Raw genomic sequence first — 21,367 nt, forward strand, 5'->3', positions numbered from 1 at the left:
ATCACCAAAGTTTCCGGCCAGAGCTTACTTCCGGTATTTCCGATGCTGACGCTCTCTTCCGGTTTTGGTGCCCCCCCCCCCGCCCCCCCCGAAAGGCTTTGAGGGTGCGCGCGGTGAGTTCCGAGGCACTGGGGGTGCCAGCGGGAGCCTGGGAGTCTCACGTCCGCACAGCACTCAGCGGCTGAGTGTTAGCTCGGGGAGGGCGGGGAGGAGAGAGGGCATGCCGGCGGGAGGACGTGTAGTCTTGGCAAGAGGAGGGGAGGGGGCAGAGCGGACTGAGCTCTCGGAGGGCCCCAGAAAGGGATGTGGAGGGCCAGGACGAATAGGATCCCGGGGGAAAGATGGAGGATGGGATACAGGGGCGTGGGGGAGGACCCTGCGAGCGCGGCGTGGGATCACAGGGAAGCTGGTGGAGAAGGAGGAGCAGCGGGAAGGCAGCAGCCGTGGGGGACTCCTGCGTGAAGGAAAGCTAGAGGCTGTTGCAGGTCCGAGATCGGCCGAAATCCGGCGGCCTAAGGAGTCTGGCCACATGCAGTCCTCTCAGAAGATCGCACCAGTTGGGGAGCACCCAGGGCGCTGGTGGCTTAGAGACTGCTCTGTAGAAGGGGCTGCTGCTTTGATAAGCTCAAAAGAGTTTTGATAGACTTTGTAAGAAAGGGCTGTCAGGAAGCTCTTGCTGGTTTTACAGGCTTGGGTTGACTGCTCACTTTGCTTTTTTCTCCAAAGATGAGGCTGCTGGCATTCCTGGTGTTGGCTCTATTTGCTGTCACTCAAGCAGAGGAAGGAGCCAGGCTTTTGGCCTCCAAATCACTGCTGAACAGATATGCCGTGGAGGGGCGAGACCTGACCTTACAGTACAACATCTACAATGTTGGCTCAAGGTAAGGAGGCCCTGGAGCTATAGGTTGGGCCCTTTTCAGGTTTCTTAGATTTCCCAGCTGGGAACAGGGACCAACAGTGATTTATCTTTGGGAGATTTCCAGCAACAGATATCACGAGTGAATGAATATACTGCTGGATCTACTTCTGGAAGAGGAGGACATTCTTACCTAAGCTACAGGAAACCGTCTTCCACTTTTTGAGCTGGAAGAGTTTCAGAGTGGGGAAGAAGCAAAAATTGTGGTGAAGCAGGGAGAGGAAGATGAGAAGGCAGAAAATGTATGATCCTTCGTTACCTCAGGGGTTTAGTTTCAGCTTCGTTTCTTTCATTAGCATTTTTGTTGTCTTTTTTTCACTTTATTCCCTTTAATGTTCTTTTCTACATGCATCTTGCTCCTCTTCCCCTCCTTACACACACACACACACACACACACACACACACACACACACACACACACACACACACACACACACACACGTGAGAAGAAATTGGGGCAGAAACGGATTCAGGCCCATTCTTTCCTAGATATTTGAGTATTTTGGTGCCCAGAATCCAGGCCTTGGCTGGGATTCTTCAGTGCAACAAACCCAAATAACTGTGACTCATATCTGTCTTTTAAAGTTCTGATTTTTTAGGACAGGCAGGCAGATTTGATTGCTGATTCCTTTAATTTTATACCCATTGCTAACCTTTCATCGTTTCCTCCCTTTTCTAGTGCTGCATTAGATGTGGAATTATCTGATGATTCCTTCCCTCCAGAAGACTTTGGCATTGTCTCTGGAATGCTCAACGTCAAATGGGACCGAATTGCTCCGTATCCTCTTGACACTGGGTGATGAAGGCTGGTGGTGGTGGGTGGGAGGGCGGTAATGTTGAAGCAAATCAGCAGGGTCATTCTTGTCGCCACTCTGGATGAGATGGGGCAAGAGAGACTGGTGAGAATTGTGTGAGCATGATTTAGGGTGGGCCTGAGGAAGGAGGTTCCTGAAGTTCAGGTCATAAAGTTCTAAAACATTCTGTATTGGGAGAATGTAGACAGATGTTTGTGGCTGGGCGAGGATGTTTAAGGTGCTTTTAAAAGAAATTCAGTGGGGGGCTTCCCTGGTGGCTCAGTGGTTAAGAATCCGCCTGCCAATGCAGGAGACACGGGTTCGAGCCCTGGCCTGGGAAGATCCCACATGCCGTGGAGCAGCTAAGCCCGTGCGCCACAACTACTGAGCTTGTGCTCTAGAGCCCGCAAGCCACAGCTACTGAAGCCCGCACGCCTAGAGCCTGTGCTCCGCAACAAGAGAAGCCACCACAGTTAGAAGCCCATGCAACGCAAGGAAGAGTAGCTCCCGTTCGCCGCAAATAGAGAAAGCCGCGCACAGCAACAAAGACCCAACGCAGCCAAAAATAAAATAAATAAATAAATTTAAAAAAAAAGAAATTCAGTGGGATGCTAGGTGGAGGACCTGGGTGACTTTTTTTTTGGCTGCGTCGGGTCTTAGTTGCGGCACAAGGGATCTTCGTTGTGGTGCGTGGACTTCTCTCTAGTTGTGGCGTGTGGGTTTTCTCTTCTCTAGCTGTAGCGCACAGGCTCCAGGGCACTTGGGCTCTGTAGTTAGTGGCACGTGGGCTCTAGTTGAGGCGCACGAGTTCAGTAGTTGTGGCACGTGGGATCTTAGTTCCCTGACCAGGGATCGAACTCGCGTCCCCTGCATCGTAAGGTGGATTCTTTACCACTGGACCACCAGGGAAATCCCCTGGGTGACCTTTTAAAGACTCTTCTTCAATAAATCCCTTATTCGGATCTACTGGTTATTTCCTGAGTGTTTTTTGTTTGTTTGTTTGTTTTTTGTGGTACGCGGGCCTCTCACTGTTGTGGCCTCTCCTGTTGCGGAGCACAGGCTTTGGACACGCAGGCTCAGCGGCCATGGCTCACGGGCCCAGCCGCTCCGCAGCATGTGGGATCTTCCCGGACTGGGGCACGAACCCGTGTCCCCTGCATTGGCAGGCGGACTCTCAACCACTGCACCACCAGGGAAGCCCTCCTGAGTGTTTTGAATTAGATTATTTTTTTTCCCTGTGATTTAAAGTATATTTAGATTTTCTGGCAAGGGTAAGTGTTCTCTTTGGGTTTTGGGGGGTTTTGTTTTATATTTTCAAGAACTTCCTGCAGTTTTAGGCAGCAAAAGATTTTCTGTGACCTTAAGTGACTAATTTTTCATCCATAACCTATATTGCTTTAAAAGTTTAATTTAAACACCTCAATACTGCGTATGTCATAGACCCTTTAAGACTTGGCTAGAAAGACATCATATTATACCACATACTTCAGGCTTAGAAAAAAAGCCTGTGTTTATTATTTTCGCAGTATATTGCAGATGTGAAATCATTACATGTGTTGGCAACTCTTTTTGTGAATGGTGTGTTTAGTCCCTAAGTTGAAAGTTTGTTACAACTGTAGCTTCATCTTTTTCCCTCCTTAACTCTTGCGTCAGTGCTAGCAACGTTTCCCACACCGTGGTCCTGCGCCCTCTCAAGGCTGGTTATTTCAACTTCACCTCAGCAACTATTACTTATCTGGCCCAGGAGGATGGGCCCGTTGTGGTGAGTTACCCAAACCCTTAGTTGGATGGGGCTCAGCTCTGCCTTCCTTTGAAAACTCTTGTAGAAAATCTCCAGAGCAGGTGCTAAATTCTGAGGAAGATAAGAAGGACCAAAAACTTGAGATATCATCATAGGAAGGAAGTATGTTTCAAATAGGAAGGAAGTATGTTTCAAATTATAAAGTCTCAGAATCAAGCAATTGAAATGAATGGGAGAGGAGTACTGTAGCATTCCCTTCCGCTTCACTTTTAATCTGTACAGTGTCATGTGCTGCCCAGTTTATTGCCATCATTGTCTTTCCCATCTGTCTTCTGTGCTGCCATCAGATGATTCCTGGTCTCCGCTGTGTCTGTATCTTTCCCTTGCTTAGAATGCCCCTGCTTCTTGCAGCAAGGCTGAGTTTCCTGCCTCTTCTCACCGTACCCTCCAGCATTCTCACTGTGTTCTGCCTCTCCCTTCCTCTCTCTACCCTCGAAGACCCTCCGTCCTAATTAGACCAAGCTCCTTCCTGTGGCACCTCCCCTGCTCTCAGTGCTCCTTCTTTCCACTTTGCCTTTGGTCTCTGCTTGAAGTACTCTCTGTACTCTCTCTCCTCCGCTTCATTATCCAAAGCCTCCTCAAGACCTAGCTCTGAGCTGCATCTCCTTGATATTGTCTTCTGCTTTTACAATTCATATCACTCTTTCCTGCTCATTCTTTCACTAAACAGTCACTGACTGCATCTAAACTTTTGGAGCTCTTACAGTCTATGCCACTTGAACATTTAATTATTGACCATCTTTATTAGTTCTCTTTCCTGTATCTAGGTCTTTCCCTCACTCCCATCTCCCAGTTTAATTATAAACTCCTTGAAGCAAGGGACTTTGTCTTAGATTTCTTTCTGTTTTCCATATAGAATAGAAACCCAGCGATAACCAGTCTCTTGACTGATTGATGTAAAGGTCAGCAGACATTTATTGAGCCCCCTGCAAGGTGCTAGACTCTAGGAAATACCAAGCAGATTAAGACACTGTCCTAGCCCTCAAAAAGCTTGGGTCATGAATTTATAAGTACAGATGGGGTTTAGGCTACTTAGTGAGTGCACAGTAAGGAAGGGACTTAACAGAGTCAACCATAGAGCTAAAAGAAATCCAAGAGTCTCAAACATTCAGTGCACTCTCCGAGTTATCTTTTTTTTATAAACCACGTGGAACCATATTCTTATAATCTTGGTTATGTTTTCATATCTTCTATCATGTGTGCTTTTAGAACCACCTCTAAGACTCTGGTTCCACCTGGTCCTTGATGGGTTAAAAGACATAAAATTAAAGGCTCAGCAGCCACTTTAGAACAAAGTTGTTTGCAATGCGCTTCAAACTCTTGGCCTCCTCTCCAAGACAAAGGAATGTGGGGCAGACTCAGCCCCTCCACTAGTAATGTACATTTGGGTAGGGCTTTATACTTTCCAGAATCCTTCTCATTAGTTTGCTTGAGCCTCATGTCAACTTGTGAGGTACAGAAGAGTGTTTCCACTTGAGGAATGGGGAAATGATTGCCATGGGCAGAGGAGCCAGTGGTGGTGAGCAACTCTTCCCAGCGTCTGAGGCTAAGACAGAAGGATTTGGCTTTAATTTCAGCTGCATACCTGTCCTACCTTTTTTCAGTAAATGCTCATCATGTGTCTCCTGGCTCCTAATTTACTCATCTTTATAACACACTAAGAGTCATCCAGCTCTCTCTAGTTCAAAAACTTTTCCTCATCTTGTTGCTTTCTTGGGCCTTTGGGAGCTAAGAATCTATGGCTCAGAACTGGGTTGTTTGGAACTGCCCTTTCCCAGATGGGAAAGAGCTGGAGACTTGCCTTAATGCCCTTCTTTTCTGCTTTTCAGATTGGCTTTACCAGTGCACCCGGACAGGGAGGAATCCTGGCTCAGAGGGAGTTTGATAGGAGATTCTCCCCCCATTTTGTAAGCTTTACAGTCTTCTTGGCATTCCCCTGGGAGTAGAACACGCTTTTGGTTCTGGGACCGTGTGGCTTCCTTAGAAGATATGTTTAGTTGGTTGGTTCTTGTCATATCTGTGTTTTGATGTCTGATACACACAGCCATCAAATATCCTGATTTAACCACGGTTAGAGATTTTGGGCAATGAGATCACAATTGCCAGAACCAAAAAAAGCTGCCCTTTTTCTCTGCTCAGCCTTGAGTAGAGCTCCATCTTGGAGTCCTGGGTCTAATTCGAGGATTAAAAGTATATCTCCTTAGATTAAAAGAGTTGCAGAGCATCGGGAAGGTTACATGGGAACTTTGGTGTAGTCTAGTCTAGGGGAGAATTCTTTGAAGATTTGCCTAAAGTACTGCATGAGGTGAGGAGACTCATTTATTCATTCATTCAGGGAATAATTATGAGGTTCCTAATTACATGCTCAGTTCTGTGCTTTGCTTTGAGAAAGCAACGCAAGACACAGTCCCTTTCATTAAAGATCTTATGGGCTCATAGAGGCTTCAGCGCAAGTCAGTGGGGGAAGAGTGCTGTGGTGGAGATCATACACAAGGCTCTGGAGGAGATGCAACAGGAACACCTAACCTGGTCTTTGAGAGTCGGGGAGGATTTTCTGGAGGAGGGAGGTTTAACTTATTAAAGAGGAGGTAAGGAAGGGGAGGCACCCTAGGAAGAGGGAGTAGCTCAGAAGTGAGAAAAAGCATGGTGCAATCCAGGAATGGCAGGTAGTTTAGTGAGGCCAGAGAGCAGAGTGTGAGACAGAGGAATGGAAGAGAGAGCTGGAGGTGGGGGCAGGGGTTAGGTCGCAGGAGGCTTGACTGTTAGGGCAAGACCTGGGCATCTCCCTCCTCAGAGATTGTTTGGAAGAGAGAAGCTTCTCTTCCAGATTGGGTTGGGTCAGATGAGACCTTTGGTTTCATAGCTCAAAAGATATAGATTAGTCTTTAGCGAGCCATTCTGTGTCCAGAGTAGCCAGAGAGGAACCTTCCTGCGAAGGTTCTGCTTAAAATTTGGGCTGGACTGCTCCCTTTCTCATTGGACCCCTTCCTTCCTGGTCCCCTCCTGTGCCCTAATCCAGACTTCTAAGCAAGGCGTTTGTCTTCCACAGCTGGACTGGGCAGCCTTCGGGGTCATGACTCTCCCTTCCATCGGCATCCCCCTGCTGTTGTGGTATTCCAGCAAGAGGAAATATGACACCCCCAAAACCAAGAAGAACTGAGTGGGGCTTCCAGTCCTCCCTTCCCAAGGAATACAGGTGCTTTCCAGACTCCAAAGGGTATCTCAAATGCAATCTCTTCTCCCTTAGCCCTTGGCCACCTCCTTGATCCTGCCCTGCTCTCAGCCAGAGCAAAGGACCAGACCTGGGAGTCTTTGAGAGCCTCCTTGGTTCCATCGTGAAGCCATACAAACAGGAAAGCCTTTGGCAACTGCCTTGAGCCTAGGGGCCCTGTGGTGCACCACCGAGGTGCCGCGGGGTACATTGCTGGCGATGTGAACTCTCTCAGGGGTCCAGGAGGGGGCACTTCGGACACTGCCTGACACCACCCCGTCCCCCGCCCTCCCCTCTCAGAAGAGAGTGGAAGATAAGATGAAAGCTATGGGACTCTTGGAGGCTACCCAGTCTCTGTGCTGGCTTAGGGAAGCTCTTACCAAATGGGGTTTTCTAATAAAAACAAATGCCACCCTGCCTTGTCTGTTTTCCCATCACCTGGATGAGCTCAGGTTGCTGTTGGTACTCAGGCCCTGACTTCCCAGGCTCCTGGGCAAGTGAGCTGAATTCCTGCCTCCTTGCTCTAGGGATTGTAGGTCCCGTTCCCACAGAGATATCCCACCCCCTGCACCCTCCCTTCTGAACACCTTTGCTTCCATCCCTTATTTCTCTCTGTTCTCATCAGTCACCATATATTCCCCTAAACCTTCCTTGCCTGTGAGCCCCTCTCCACAGTAGAGGAGAGAATGGGGAAAAGTGTTCTGCAGTTGTTCTCATGCCCCGGGAGACCTCGTAGGGGTGATTTATTCACTGACTGTTCTTGAGAAACTATCTCTTACGCCTGATTCTAGCCCTTCCTCCGTTTAGGAGCTAGCTTTTCTTGAGCTTGAACTTATTATTATTTTGGCCACATTGTGGGGTATGCAGCATCCCGGTTCCCCGACCAGGGATTGAACCTGTGTCCCCTTCAGTGGAAGCGTGGAGTCTTAACTACTGGACTGCCAGGGAAGTCCCATCTTGAACTTATTTTTAATACCTCTGCTTTGAGCTCAGGCCAGGCAGAAGCGCCTGTATCCCCTGAGTTGTTACCTAAGCACGGCCTCTGGAAAGGCAGTGGGTATTGCGGCGACAGCAGTGGGGAGAAGCCACGCTGAGCTGACTCTGTCCAACCCAGGAATGCCGTGGTCCGAGAACAGCCTCCCAGGCAGGAGAGAAACCCAACAAACACCCGCTTTGTTCCTGTCACCAAGTTTCCCAGCTTAGATTCTGGTGGGGGGGGCGGGGGGAGAGTGCTGCCCAACCAGTTTAACCTTTCCTTCGCCCAGCCTTCGGAGCCTCTGGGCCCCAAGAAGGATGAAAAGGACCTGGAGACAACGGGAGGCTCCAAATGGAGTAGCCCTCCACCAGCTCACATCCCTCTTTCAGGGCCTACGGCTCGGACACCCCAGGACTGGCCAGGTCAGAGGGCAAGAAGGATATATTTGCTTTGGTTCATTGTGTTCCTGGTGGAGACCTGGGACTTGCTCAAGAGAATGGGGAGAAAGACAGTGGGTCAGAAGCTTGGGGTTGAGAGCAAGCATAGGGAAGGAAGAGGGAGCTAGTTTGATAATGTATCGTCTTCCTCTAGGACTATGAACTGTTGGTCTTTGGACCAGCACACTATTTGCCATCTGTGTAGTGTCCACTGAAAACACAGTGAGGAGTTAACCTATAGGAGTGGGGGTTCTGGTTTAAAGGGTAGGATAAACTTCATAACTTGGGAAGGTAACATAAGAGATTTCTCCCTCAGTCTGAGCTCTGGGAGATACTCCTTTTCTGAAAGCTGGGGCAGTCTTTACCTTTCCTTGCAGAACTCAGCATTTTGTGTCCTGGCCCTTGTTACAGAGGAGACTAGGGGGGAACCCAGGTCTGACCCAGATGACAAGAGAAGCATTGTGAAGGCAGTGTCACCGGCACCTTGAAAAAAGGCCAAAACTAGATACTTGCATCTCTCGAGAGATCAAATTCCTTGGAGTCAGGATGGAATTTGAGCCTCCCTTAAGTAGTAGCATTGAAGAATGTAAGCCTCTCAAATCTATAGATGGCAAGACTCAGCTGGAGTAGTTGCTTTAGGATTGACCCCTTTTCTTGAGGTAACTTAATGGAGGATGAGCAGCAGACGGTGCTTCACTCTAATGGAAACTACCCTAGGGACATGTGACCCCTGATCTCCAGATTTCATGCAGGTCTGCAAGGGAGAGGGAAAGCAAGCACTGGCCCTACATCCTTCCTGGAGATTGAGTACCCAAACTGAGGGCTTCCTCCCTAAAAGGCAAAACAGATAGCAACCCAGCTCTCAGCGTGTTCCAGATCCCCTCCTCCCGCTGGAAACTAGCCCTCTATCCCTCCCACGTCGTCCAAACTTTTAGCTGGCACCCGCTCACCCACACCCAGCCCTGGTACCAGGAGGATCCAGGGCCCAGATTACCACCCCTTTCACATACTAGGCTTTGGGACTTCACCTGACAAAAGTTAATTGGAAATGGGTATAAGGATTCCCAAGAAGCTGTGGATAATGCAGCGGCTTGGTGACAGGATGGGAAGTTATCTGGGCTGGATCCCTCGAGAGAGCGGCTCAGGGTGGCGGAAGCAGCACTGACCACAGAGGCAGCAGTGCTGGATCCCAGCCCGTTCTGCCACTCCCTGGCTGGCAGACCTCAGGTAAATCACACACACCCACCCCCGCTCGGAGCCTGTGTCCTCATTTGGACAATCCCAGGATTGTTAAATTAGAGAATTTCTGAGGACCCTACACCAGTAAAACAGGCAGCTGTTTCCCCTGTATTCTTGTGAAGTGAGAAACAACCACTGTCACTCATGTGGTTTGGAGCCCAGCCAGGTAGGAAAGGGCACACAGTTTCCACATCTGGCAACAACTGCCCTCTTCCTCTCACGCAGAGGGAGAGTTTTAGAGCAAGGATAGACCGTAGATCACCTAATTTAATCTCATTTAATAGATCAGGAAAGGCAGAGTGGAGTGGTTTATCCAAGGACACAGCAAGTGGCAGCTAGCATATCTATTGAGTAACAATTATGGGCCCAGCATTATGTTCCACTATTTGTACATATCTCATTTACTATCCCCATTTTACAGAGGAGGAAATGAGGCTACTAGGGAACTTCTCCAAGGCCCCTTAACGTGTGAGTTGGCAGAGGCAGCCAAGCTCTTCCGATTCCAACATGTCCTTTCCCCTGGACCACGAGGCCCATCAGGGAGGAGGCTCCCCGGTACCACAGGAAGTCCAACATCTGCCCACTCCATCCTCTGCCCCAGGGAAGCGGTGAGGGTGAGTCAGTGCCCCTAGAAGCTGTTATCAGGGAAGGGGGTGGAGAGCCAGTCAGATATCCTGTGCCTGGTATCCACAACACGCCGGGAGTTGGGAGCCGGGTGTGTGCCAAGCTGCCTGCTCACCCTGTTCCTGTTGGCTGAAGGAGGGTCCTCCTCTGATGTAGCTGCCCTTGTCATCGCTCCTCCCTGTACTTTCATCACAGAAAATACAGTCTGTCCTCCTCCCCCTACTGCAACCTGCCTCTTAAAGGGAACGACAAGCATTTTGAAACCAAATTTGAGAGAGAGCAAAGGACCTCCCTGACCCTAGTAGGACCTTGCTGTTAAGTAGGGTTCCACCTGTGGGCCTTTCCCTGAGTTGTCTTCTTTTTCCCCTCAGTTCCACCCTGTCTCTGCCGGAGGGCGGGTGAAGGTTCCCTGGGATGTCAGGTTCCCACATACTCTCCCCTCAGAGTGACCCCAGCTTGGTTTCCTGTATCTGTTCCTACGTGTGCCTGAATCTGGGGGCTGCCCTTTGGGGGATGCTGAAGATGGGGAACCCAGGAATCCTCGGGACCAGCAACGGCACCCAAGGGGTTAAAGGTCTGGGCACAGCACTGTCTAGGGTGTTTGAAGTAGGGCGGGGAAGGGAAGGGCTAGAGTAGTTGGAGAGGCAGCTGATCTGGACTGGAATGAGTCCCCCCTGTCTCCTATGCAAACTTCTGGACCATGAGCAATTCCCTTAAAAGGACCAAGAAAGAGGCCCCCCCATTAAGGTCCTGGACTGGATTCTTAGAGGGGCTGTCTGAAGTGGGACTTCTTCCTATACTGCCGTCACCAACCGAAGGCAAGAACAGGTCTCCCATCTTTGGGATATCTCCCAAGTCTGGTGAGTTTCCCTCTTCCCTTTCCCTGAGTCCTTACCGCATCAATGGGCATTTCCCAGAAGCAGCGATCTTCAGGAACCCCTCAGCACCCCCAGGAAGTGACAGAACAATTCTCCACCAGTCTCCTGCATTCAGCTGCCTTTTTTTTAAATAATTAATTAATTAATTAATTTTTGGCTGCATTGGGTCTTCGTTGATGCTCGTGGGCTTTCTCTAGTTGCAGCGAGTGGGGGCTACTCTTCATTACAGTGAGCAGGCTTCTCATTGCAGTGGCTTCTCTTGTTGTGAAGCACAGGTTCTAGGTGCTTGGGCTTCAGTAGTTGTGGCACATGGGCTCAGTAGTTTTGGTTCGCAGGCTCTAGAGCTCAGGCTCAGTAGTTGTGGCGCACGGGCTTAGTGGCTCTGTGACATGTGGGATCTTCCTAGACCAAGGCTTGAACCCATGTCCCCTGTATTGGCAGGCAGATTCTTAACCACTGCGCCACCACGGAAGTCCCATCAGCTCCCTTTTTTAAAAAAATTTTATTAATTTTTATTTTGGGCTGCATTGGGTCTTCGTTGCTGTGCGCGGGCTTTCTTTGGTTGCTGCGAGTGGGGGTACTCTTCACTGCGGTGTGCGGGCTTCTCATTGCAGTGGCTTCTCGTTGCAGAGCACGGGCTCTAGGCCCTTGGGCTTCAGTGGTTGTGGCACGCAGGCTCAGTAGTTGTGGCACGTGGGCTGTAGAGTGCAGGCTTAGTAGTTGTGGCGCACGGGCTTAGTTGCTCCGTGGCATGTGGAATCTTTCCATACCAGGGCTTGAACCCGTGTCCCCTTCATTGGCAGGCGGATTCTCAACCACTGAGCCACCAGGGAAGCCCTCAGCTCCCATTTGTAACTAGGGTGCATTGAGAGTGTGTGTGTCTCTGTGTGTGTGTGCACAAGTGTGCAAATAGGAAATCACCATAATGGCCAACAGTTAACACTACTTGTGGGACAAGTGACGCCAAAGATTTTATATATACTTTTTTTTCTTTTTTTGGCCGTGTCACTAGTTCCCTGACCAGGGATTGAGCCCGGGCCCTCAGCAGTGAAAGCACGGAGTCCTAACCACTGAACCGCCAGGGAATTCCCTTATATACATTCCTTTTTTTTTTTTTTGGCTGCGTTGGGTCTTTGTTGCTGCGCAAGGGCTTTCTTTAGTGGTGTCAAGCGGGGGCTACTCTTCATGTGCAGGCTTCTCATTGTGGCGGCTTCTCTTGTTGCGGAGCACGGGCTCTAGGTGCGCGGGCTCGGTAGTTGTGGCACGTGGGCTCTAGAGCACAGGCTCAGTAGTTGTGGTGCACAGGCTTAGTTGCTCCGTGGCATGTGGGATCTTCCCAGAGCAGGGCTCGAGCCCATGTCCCCTGCATTGGCAGGCAGATTCTTAACTACTGAGCCACCAGGGAGGCCCCCTTTATATACATTCTTAATCCTCACAGTCCTATGGGGTTAGCATATCATAATCCCCATATTAAAGTTGAGGTTTAGAGGCGTTAAATAACTAACACTCATCAATTAAGAGGTAGATTATAGGACTGCGATTCAGACTCAAGTTTATCTGGCACCATTAAGACAGGAGGTATGGACAAACAGGATGGCTAGAATTTTAAAACTTGAAATCCTAATCCACCCTGGGTCCCCTTCCTCTAGGCCCTGACATTATTCCCTTTATCCCTGGTGGTTAATTGTGAGATTTAAAGGGCCACAAACTCATACCTGAGAGCCAGGGGCTTCCAGATTCCAGATTACCCCATCCATTCAGATTAGGGGCTCCTTAGTTCACCCACTACCTTTAGCTGTTCCCTGGGATCTGATGGGTTAACTCCTTGGGACTCAGTGGCCAAAGTCTTCTCAGGTGTGTCCCTCTGAACCTCAGCCCCTCTCTTGCCCCACCCTGCTGGCATGGCACCCAGAACGCATGCCAAGAAACTGACAGGAGGTAGAAGTGGACTGATTGGTCTTCCCCCTTTTATTCTCTAGCCCCGACACATCATGGGCTAGTCTGGGTCCCAACAAGCCTCTGGTAGAATAAGCACACAGGCCCAGCAGAAAGAAAGAGGATAGGATCCCTAGGTTCAGTTTGCAAACACATTTTTTTAAAAAAAGAGAAAAGATGATCACACTTGGAAGCCCAAAGCAGCAAAAATCCTGACTGATTTGTGAGCCTAATATATCAAAGGGGGGGCTGATTTAGGGTGAGTGTTTGAGATGCTTGATGGCTGACTTTTTTTTTTTTTTTACATCTTTATTGGAGTATAATTGCTTTACAATGGTGTGTTAGTTTCTGCTCTATAACAAAGTGAATCAGCTATACATATACATATGTTCCCATATCTCTTCCCTCTTGCGTCTCCCTCCCGATGGCTGACTTTTAAGGAGATATGATGGGACTTCCCTGGCGGCCCAGTGGTTTAGAGTCTACACTTCCTCTGCAGGGGGCATGGGTTCGATCCCTGGTCGGGGAACTAAGATCCCACATGCTGTGTGGTGTGGCCAGAAAAATAAATAAGTAAAAATTAAAAAAATAAAACTAAGGAGACGTGGTTAGATTAGAGGACTGAGGATGCCTGGCTCTCTAGCTTTGAACTTCCAGAATTAAGTACTAACAATAAAATCGACAACTCTGCCCTGTGGGCCCTGGAAGCAGGTGGAAGCAGGAGTCAACCCAAAAGCTGATGTGGGCAGATGGCTTTTGCCTGAACTAGCCCCTGTCCCACAGAGGGGTGGTACACTTGCCTCACCACTGTGTTTGTGCATAGACCCTTCTGGGTCCTCGTCTTGGTGCCTGACACCTGGGAGGTGCTAAAGAAATATTTGCTGAATGAAGGAATCCTCTCTATGTACCCTTTACCTTTTCTTTGATTTTTGGAATTGTGATACCACTCTCTGGCAGTTGACAGGAAAGCCAGGGAAGGAGGGTGAGTTCCAGGATACAGTGTTGAATGCACAGCAAAATCTCATATGTCTCACACTGAGAAATAGAGCGATGACGTAGCCAGGTCAGGGTGAGGTGAGGAGGAATTAGAGACTTGGGTGCTATATGACTTGCTGTAGAATGGTGTGTTCGTGAACAGGGAGGGGTGGGAAGGAACTGTGGTTACCAGGGCCTTCTTCATCTGAAGCCCTGCTTTAGTCTTCTTTGCAGGACACGGTTGGATTAATGGTTTACTTTCTATGGGAGAGGAAGCAGGTAGGTTAAATTTTGAACCATCAAAGGGTTTTCTACGAACCTGTTCCCCCAGGGCTAGGAGACCTGGAGAGAAGCCAGCAGACCATGCCATCTGGCCTCTCCCTTCCTCCCCGTTCTTTATTATCTGGTTCTTTCGGGTCTTCCACATTATTGCCCCCTTTGGGAAATTTAGGACCCCAGAGCCAGACCCAGGGAGCCCCCCAGGCTGCGAAGGGGCCCACTAGCCTTGCCCACTGTCCCCTGTGCCTAGCTGTGTGGTTGCTATCAGCAGTTCCTACCCCCAGTGTTCGCTGGCAGCAAACAGAAGCAGGGCCCTGCCTGCCCCCCCATCACCTCATTCAGATTTCTAAGATGCAGAGGGAGTAGAAAGGACAAGTTTAATTTTTTGGAATCCCCATCTAATTTCTTCTGGAAACTGCTTCCTTTCTTTGGCTGGGGTGGAGGGGGCAGGAATGAGGAAGTGAATAACAATATTGCCAGCTTTCTTTCAAAGCTAGCCACTTGCTCTCATTGGTTGCCTTCTTGTTTCAGAGAACTCAGGCTGTACACTGGGATGCATCTGCTTTGAAAACTCAGCTCCACCTCCTACAGCCCGGTGACCTTGAGCAAGTTACTTTCCCTCTCTGTGCTGCCTGTTTCCTCCTATGTAAAATAGGGATAATATCTATTTCAAGAAATGGTTGTGAGGATCCCACAGGGTGCTGTAGGCACTCATGGGTTAAGCCTCTTCCCCCTGTAGGCTCAGGTGCTATTTAGGAAATGGGTGTGCTGGGGTCTTCAATGTCCCTCCTCCCCCAAGCTGGTTGCAGACACCTGGTTGGTGGGCAGTGAGCCTTAATGTCTCTCTTTGATCTCTTTTTCCTCCTTCCTGAGATTTTGAGACCCAGCTTCTCTAAATCAAGTCTGCAAACTTCTTCTGTAGAGACCCAGATAATAAATATTTTAGGCTTTATGGGCCATATGGTCTCTGTCGCAACTACCAACTTTGCTGTCATAATGCAAAAACAGCCATAGACCATATGTAAATGAATGAGCATGGCTGTGTTCCCCAGAAAAAACCCTTTATTTATGAGCACTGAAAATTGAATTTCATATAATTTTTATGTGTCACAAAGTAGTATTCTTCTTTTGATTTTTTTCCAACCATTTAAAAAAGAAAATAGGACAGATTTGGCCCACAGGCTATAGTTTGCCAACCTCTGCTCTAAACTACCAGAGGCCATTGTCCATCCCTTCTCTTTTATTTATTTATTTTTTTGCGGTACGTGGGCCTCTCACTGTTGTGGCCTCTCCCGTTGCGGAGCACAGGCTCCAGAAGCGCAGGCTCAGCGGCCATGGCTCACGGGCCTAGCTGCTCCGTGGCATGTGGGATCTTCCCGGACCGGGGCACAAACCCCTGTCACCTGCATCGGCAGGCGGACTCTCAACCACTGCGCCACCAGGGAAGCCCCATCCCTTCTCTTTGAAGAGTGCAGGTTCATCAGGGTTCATCAGGCTCCTCCTTGCTCTGGTTGTTATGTGCTCCTTTCTATCAGAAGTTGTTTATGTTAATGAGTCCCCATCACAGTTGTTTTAGTGTCAGCCTGTGGGTTATCTATTCTCTCTCTCTCTTCTTTAACCGTCATATAATGCCTATTTCTGCTTCTGTCTTGGGCACTCCTCTCTCCAGCTCTCCATTTCTCTATGCTCTGCCTTCTCTTTGCTTCTAAATAATAATAGTAACAACAAAAATAATAGTAGCATTTACTAAGTCCCCAATATGTGCCAAGCACAATGTTAGTTGTATTACATACATTATCAAGTCTTTCAATATCCTTACAAGGTAGTATTACCGTTCCCATTTTACAGATGATCCTGAAGCTCAAAAACATTAAATAAGCAAGTTCCCAAGGTCATGTGGCTTATGAAGGTGGCAGAGCTAGCAAATCTGATGAACTTCAAAGCACCCTGAAGAAATTATGGTCTCAGAGTTTTGAATAAGAGAGATTTCTCTCAGTACTTCCCTGGCGGCCCAGCAGTTAAGACTCCGAGCTTCCACTGCAGTGGGCACGGGTTCAATCCCTGGTTGGGGAACTAAGATCCCGCATGCCGTGTGGTGCAACCCAAAAAAGAGAGAGAGAGAGAGATTTCTCTCTGTTAAAATATTGTATGCTCCCATCTCAGCACACGGTAGAGTGTCTAACGAATCACTGATGACTAGGGCCATTGGTGGAGGTCACACACTCAGAGGAGGAATCACGAGACGCTGGTGGTCTGTGTCGATGGGAAAACCATCTGATCCAGAGGCAGGAAGAAAAGTAAAGTGACTTAGAGCCCCTTCTTGCTTTCCTCCCCTGCCCCCATCTCAAGCATCTGATCTCAGACCTAGTTCAGAATCTCCTATCTGTGCTCAGCGGAAGCAGTGATGTGACACGATGTGATCTCATTCTGGGGCTAAATAAAGCCATTGTGTGAGACCCAGCCCTGGTTGCTCCCTTGCACCATTTCCTGAGCTCAGGAGCCTAGTGAAAGATGGGAGGGGGCTGGGAGAGAACTGATGGAAGGAGGGGCAAGGAAAGGAACACAACCGCAGGGGCTCCAGCTTGAATTTCAGAAAGAGGCGGAGGGACTATCTCTGGGAGGGGTTTGAGGAAACCTTGCTAAACCTCATCTCTTTGAAGGATAGAATGAAAATTATTGACCTGACAGCATGAAGGGGTGGAATTTAGAAGAAAAACTTTCTGAGGAATGGAATGAAGATTTAAGGGAGAAGGAGCCCAGCGGATTCCATTTTCACAGAGGGCAGAGACCATGAATGACATGACAGAGACGCCAGAAAGAGGGTAATTCTTTGAGAAGAGGTCAGACTCCAGGTGGTCTCAGCTGGAGGAAGAAGGGTGAAATTTCAAGACATAAAGATCTCAGGATTCGAAATGTCTGTCCACCAGGCCAAGGCAGCAGGGTACCACCTCCAACAGGCGGCATCTCCAGGGATGGAGGGAAAGGAAAGGGCTTCCATTCACTGCTTTTCATTCATCTCATCAAATCCAGCCCTGTGGGCAGAATCAGGGTGGGAAGAGTAGATAGAAGCTGGGTTCAGGGCGTGTAGGTCAAATGGTGTTTTCTCTTTTGTGAGGTCACTGAATGCCAGATCCAAGTTCCTTGTAGTGCCCCCTCAGTGTCCCTCCATTTCTGTCCTGTTCCCAGCCCCTGCTCCTCTTTTTCTAGGGAACATACCTGGTTCCTACTCTTTCCTCCATCCCAGCTTCTCACGATACTTTTTGTCAGTACCCCTCTCCCCCTGCCCCCAAATCTCAGCTTTGGAGACCACTGGTTTGCAGGGACCGTGCTGTGGCCCTCAGGCTCTGTCCTGCTCCCTGCAGATCTGCCCATCCTGTTTATTTATTTATTTTCTAAATATGTTTTTAAGAAAATGTTTATTTATTTGGCTGCACCGGGTCTTAGTTGCGGCACACGGGATCTTCGTTGCGGCGTGTGAACTCTTAGTTGCGGCACGTGGGATCTAGTTTCCTGACCAGGGATAGAACCCGGGGCCCCCTGCATTGGGAGCGCGGAGTCTTTTTTTTTTAAAAAAAGATTTATTATTTATTTATTAATTTAATTTATCTTTGGCTGTGTCAGGTCTTAGCTGCAGCACGCAGGATCTTCGTTGAGGCATGCGGGATCTTTCGTTGTGGTGCGCGGGCTCTTCCTTGTGGTGCGCAGGCTTCTCTCTAGTTGTGGCGTGCGGGTTTTCTCTTCTCTAGTTGTGGCGCGCAGACTCCAGTGCGCGTGGCCTCTGTAGTTTGCAGCATGCAGGCTCTCTCGTTGAGGCGCGCGAGCTCAGTAGTTGTGGTGTGTTGGCTTAGTTGCCCCGTGGCATGTGGGATCTTATTTCCCTGCCCAGGGATCAAACCTGTGTCCCCTGCATTGGAAGGCGGATTCTTTACCACTGGACCGCCAGGGAAGTCCCATCCCATCCTGTTTATAGATAGCACATCAGATGGCACGAGGCCCAAGTTTGTGGACACAGAGAGAGGATGTCTCCCAGCAGCAGGCTGAGAGGTCCCCTCTATGTGGCTTCCAGCTGTGCTGAGCACGGACAGGCACAGGGCCTGGGCTGGTTTCCTAGGCCTCTCTTTTTCTATCTTCAGACCCACCCAGCAGGGCAGCAGAATGCCATCTGCAGAGGCCTGAGTACTTGTCTCCTTCCCTGTGGTAGGCAGGTGTGCAGCTAACACAGGCACAGGTGCCATCTCAGTGGTCCTGGGTGGAGTGGGGGCAGGTTGCAGTGAAAGAGGGAAAAGTTGCTGGAAGGAACGATTGTCCAGCAACCTGGACTTTGGGGTGGGGGGGTGTCGGGGGCGGGGAGTAAAATAACTTGCGGAAGGCTTGACACCCTCACAGGAAGCCTGGGAGGAGCGGGAATTCTGGCTCACTGCTTCCTGGCCCTCCAGGGTCCTCTGAACATCTCAGTTGCTTCACCCCTGGGAGAAGAGGAGCCTGGGAAACTCATTCTAGCAGAAGTTCTACAGAGATAGGGCCCAGAGGGGGTGTACAGAGGTAGATGCAGTAGATGTGAGTTGCCTTCCCACCCCTCCATCACCTTAGTACTCGGGTATTTGGTACTTGTTTCTGGAGTGGAGCTTATCATTTTCAACTTTAAGAGCTCCTGAGGGTTCTTAAATCTGAGACACACTGAGGCAAGCCCTGATGGCAGCCAGGAGTACTGGGCAGTGAGAACAATGCCCACTTGGGAGAGAGAGAAGGAATTTCAATGTGGCTGGTTTTGGACCCCTTCTCTTTGCTTCTTGGGAAAAGGTCAGAATGGCTCTCTTACTCCCCAAACGACCAGAATCTTAGAAAGAAGAAATCATACTACTTTCTCACTCATGCACCTTTTCTCCCTGCTGTTTTATTTGCCTAGACTCCTCCCTTTCCAACGTGGCCAAATCCTAACCACTCCACCCTTCCAGGCCCATCTCAAAGGCTGTTTACTTCCGTTTCCCTTTTTTGAGTCCTCCAACTGGCTATATGCACTCATTCCTTTGACATCACAAAGACTTTTTTTTGAAACTTCTCTTGTGGCATTTGGCAAACTCTGGCCAGTTGTTTGTGATTTGTGCTTTTGTCTATGTACACACATGCACACATGCACACACACACTCACTAGAACGAATTCCTTGAGGGTAAGAACAATATCTATTTCTCTTTGCTTGGCTTGGTCCTCTGCCATATAGGTACTCATTAAATGGAATAATAATGAGTGAATGAGGATGTCATTATGTACTGGAAAGAACACTAGACTGGGGGTCAGAAAACCCAAGTTCTCTGCTTGACTCTGCAACTAATTCCTCGTATGATCTTGAGCCAGCCATCCTCCAATTCTGTGCCTTGGTAAAAGGAGGCGTGACAGGATGCTCTAGGCCTGGCTGACTGGGACACCTTTCTAGTTCCAAATTCCAGAATTCTAGAACTCACCATTCTCTGTCTTCTTGATTCAGACTGGCCTGTGTGTACCTCCCATGAACAAGGACGTCCCAGAGGTGCTCCTCACAGGTGGAGACCTGGTGCCCCAAGGCCACACTCGACGCTGCCTGTCTGTGGTCGAGTCCAGAGAACAGCTGGAGGAGAATGAGGAAGAGGGAGAAAAGAAGGAGGGAGACGGCTTCGACGCTGTACCCCTCCGAAGGTCGAGGGCTTTCCGTGCCTACAGTCACAACTACGCCCCCTTCCAAAGACATAGTTGGGGGCCGGGCAAGGAGCTCCAGGATCCACTGAGCGGGTAAAACACCAGGGGACCTCCTGTCTCTCCTTCTGTCAAGTCCTATACCTCGGAGAAGTGGTTGGAAAGGAATGACGGGAGTTGAAGAGACCTGGGCCCCTAGTCTCTTCCCTGGAGAATCCGAACCCAGGCCTGTTGCAGGCCTTTGGGGAGGGTGGACCCTGCCTTTCAAAATGTGGCTCTACCTAATAGTCCTAGCTCCTTCTTTCTACCTGGTCTCAAGGGCAGGTGGGTGAGGATGGTGAGGGAAAGGTATGGAGGTGAGGTGAGTAGCAGGACACTCAGGTCTTATTGCCTCCACCTCCCACTTGGGTTTCTTAGGACCATACAACAGTGTCAGAGCTGGAAGGGACTCAGGGATCATATGGCCCCATCACCTCATTTTACAGATGAGGAAACTGAGGCCCAGAGAACTTTGGGAGGTTTCTTGAGAGAGGTGCTCCCAGGGTTGGGGCATGGAACCTGCCCCCTTTCCCAAATTGCTCCCTGCCTGCTGGATCCAGGCTGAGGCAGGCCCAAGATATTTAGATATCATAGTCCAGCCCTACAATTGGGGAAGAACTACTCTGGCTCAGGGGCCTACATAAGCTTGGCAGACTAGAAGAGAGGGACCCAGCTCTTCCCCTCTCCTGGAAAATCACTGACCATATCCCCAAAGACAGAGGAAGCCAGAAAGAGAAGGTCCAGGGGTCAGCATGAAGAGTTCAGTGTGAGTGGTCACTGTGAGGGCCTGCTAGCCGTGGAAGGGCCCTGTCTCTCTGCTTTGACAATGGTCCCCTTGGACAAGTTCTCTTAGCTCTTGTGAGTAGACCAAGCTTCTCTAGCTCCTAGGCGGGGCTGGCTGGGCTGTGTGAGGGGAGAGGACCTTGTCCCTGAACTGGCTTGGGAGGGAACTTGGGTGAGAAGCCTTGTCCGCAGGACTCATGGCACCTTGCTAAGAGTGGCTAATTTAAGGCAGAGATGCTCTGAGTACGCTTTATGTGGTGCCAACTGTATCTCACGGTCTTCCAGGTGTCACCTTTCACTACCAGGCACTAATTTTGACCCTTGGGTAGAGAAGAAAGGCAGCCCTGGGCACACCATTTATCTTAGTAGGAGCTAAGGTTGGCATCAGACACCAGGCAAAGAGCGAGAATGCAGCTTACCCTTCCTTTCCCTCCCTGTTGAACGCTGGCTGTTTTCTGGAGGGCAGTACTGTCCTTTGACCAGCAGGGGTCACCCTTGCCTGAAGCCAGCTCCACAGTTTTGCCAAAGCACAGCCCCAAAGGGAAGCCAGTTTGGGTCTGGCGTGCGCCTAGGCTAACCGGAAGGGCTGGGCTGGGGGCAAGCAACAGGACTGGGCTGAGGCGGTGTTCCTCCCTGGTGCCTGTCACAGGCCACTGGGACCGGAGGGCAGTGGTGGCAATGTGTGTTTCAGGAACAAACTGCAGGCATCGGGATGTGTGGGCTCCCAGGAGCACCCCTTGCTGCAGAGCCAAGAGGAACTGGACCCCTTTCTGGAACTGCAGCACCAAGGTGGCCAACCCTCCTGCATGGTA

The 21,367-nt window shown here is 49.7% G+C and overlaps 2 protein-coding genes across 4 annotated transcripts in view; both read left to right on the forward strand.

Annotated features, from left to right (window-relative positions):
• On the forward strand, positions 1-7,139 carry SSR2 (signal sequence receptor subunit 2). 2 transcript variants are annotated; one of them, XM_060136354.1, is made up of 6 exons: positions 1-113; positions 727-881; positions 1,596-1,694; positions 3,364-3,472; positions 5,341-5,418; positions 6,561-7,139. In XM_060136354.1, the coding sequence occupies exons 2-6, from the start codon at positions 727-729 to the stop codon at positions 6,669-6,671; spliced, it is 552 nt and encodes a 183-aa protein (XP_059992337.1). In that variant the 5' UTR covers positions 1-113; the 3' UTR covers positions 6,672-7,139. The 2 variants fall into 2 exon arrangements, with proteins under 2 accessions (XP_059992337.1, XP_059992346.1); XM_060136363.1 differs by having other exon boundaries at positions 103-187.
• Positions 7,140-21,216: 14,077 nt separating this feature from the next.
• ARHGEF2 (Rho/Rac guanine nucleotide exchange factor 2) overlaps positions 21,217-21,367 on the forward strand; it is a 40,343-nt gene continuing 40,192 nt past the window's right edge. Inside the window, exon 1 of one of the 2 annotated variants that reach the window (XM_060136423.1) lies at positions 21,217-21,364. In XM_060136423.1, the coding sequence (XP_059992406.1) occupies positions 21,362-21,364 (3 nt within the window). In that variant the 5' untranslated portion in view covers positions 21,217-21,361. The remainder of the gene's footprint in view (positions 21,365-21,367) is intronic. The other variant, XM_060136377.1, reaches the window with a different exon arrangement.

Source organism: Lagenorhynchus albirostris, chromosome 2 (genome assembly GCF_949774975.1).
Source record: "Lagenorhynchus albirostris chromosome 2, mLagAlb1.1, whole genome shotgun sequence".
Lineage (NCBI taxonomy): Eukaryota > Metazoa > Chordata > Mammalia > Artiodactyla > Delphinidae > Lagenorhynchus > Lagenorhynchus albirostris.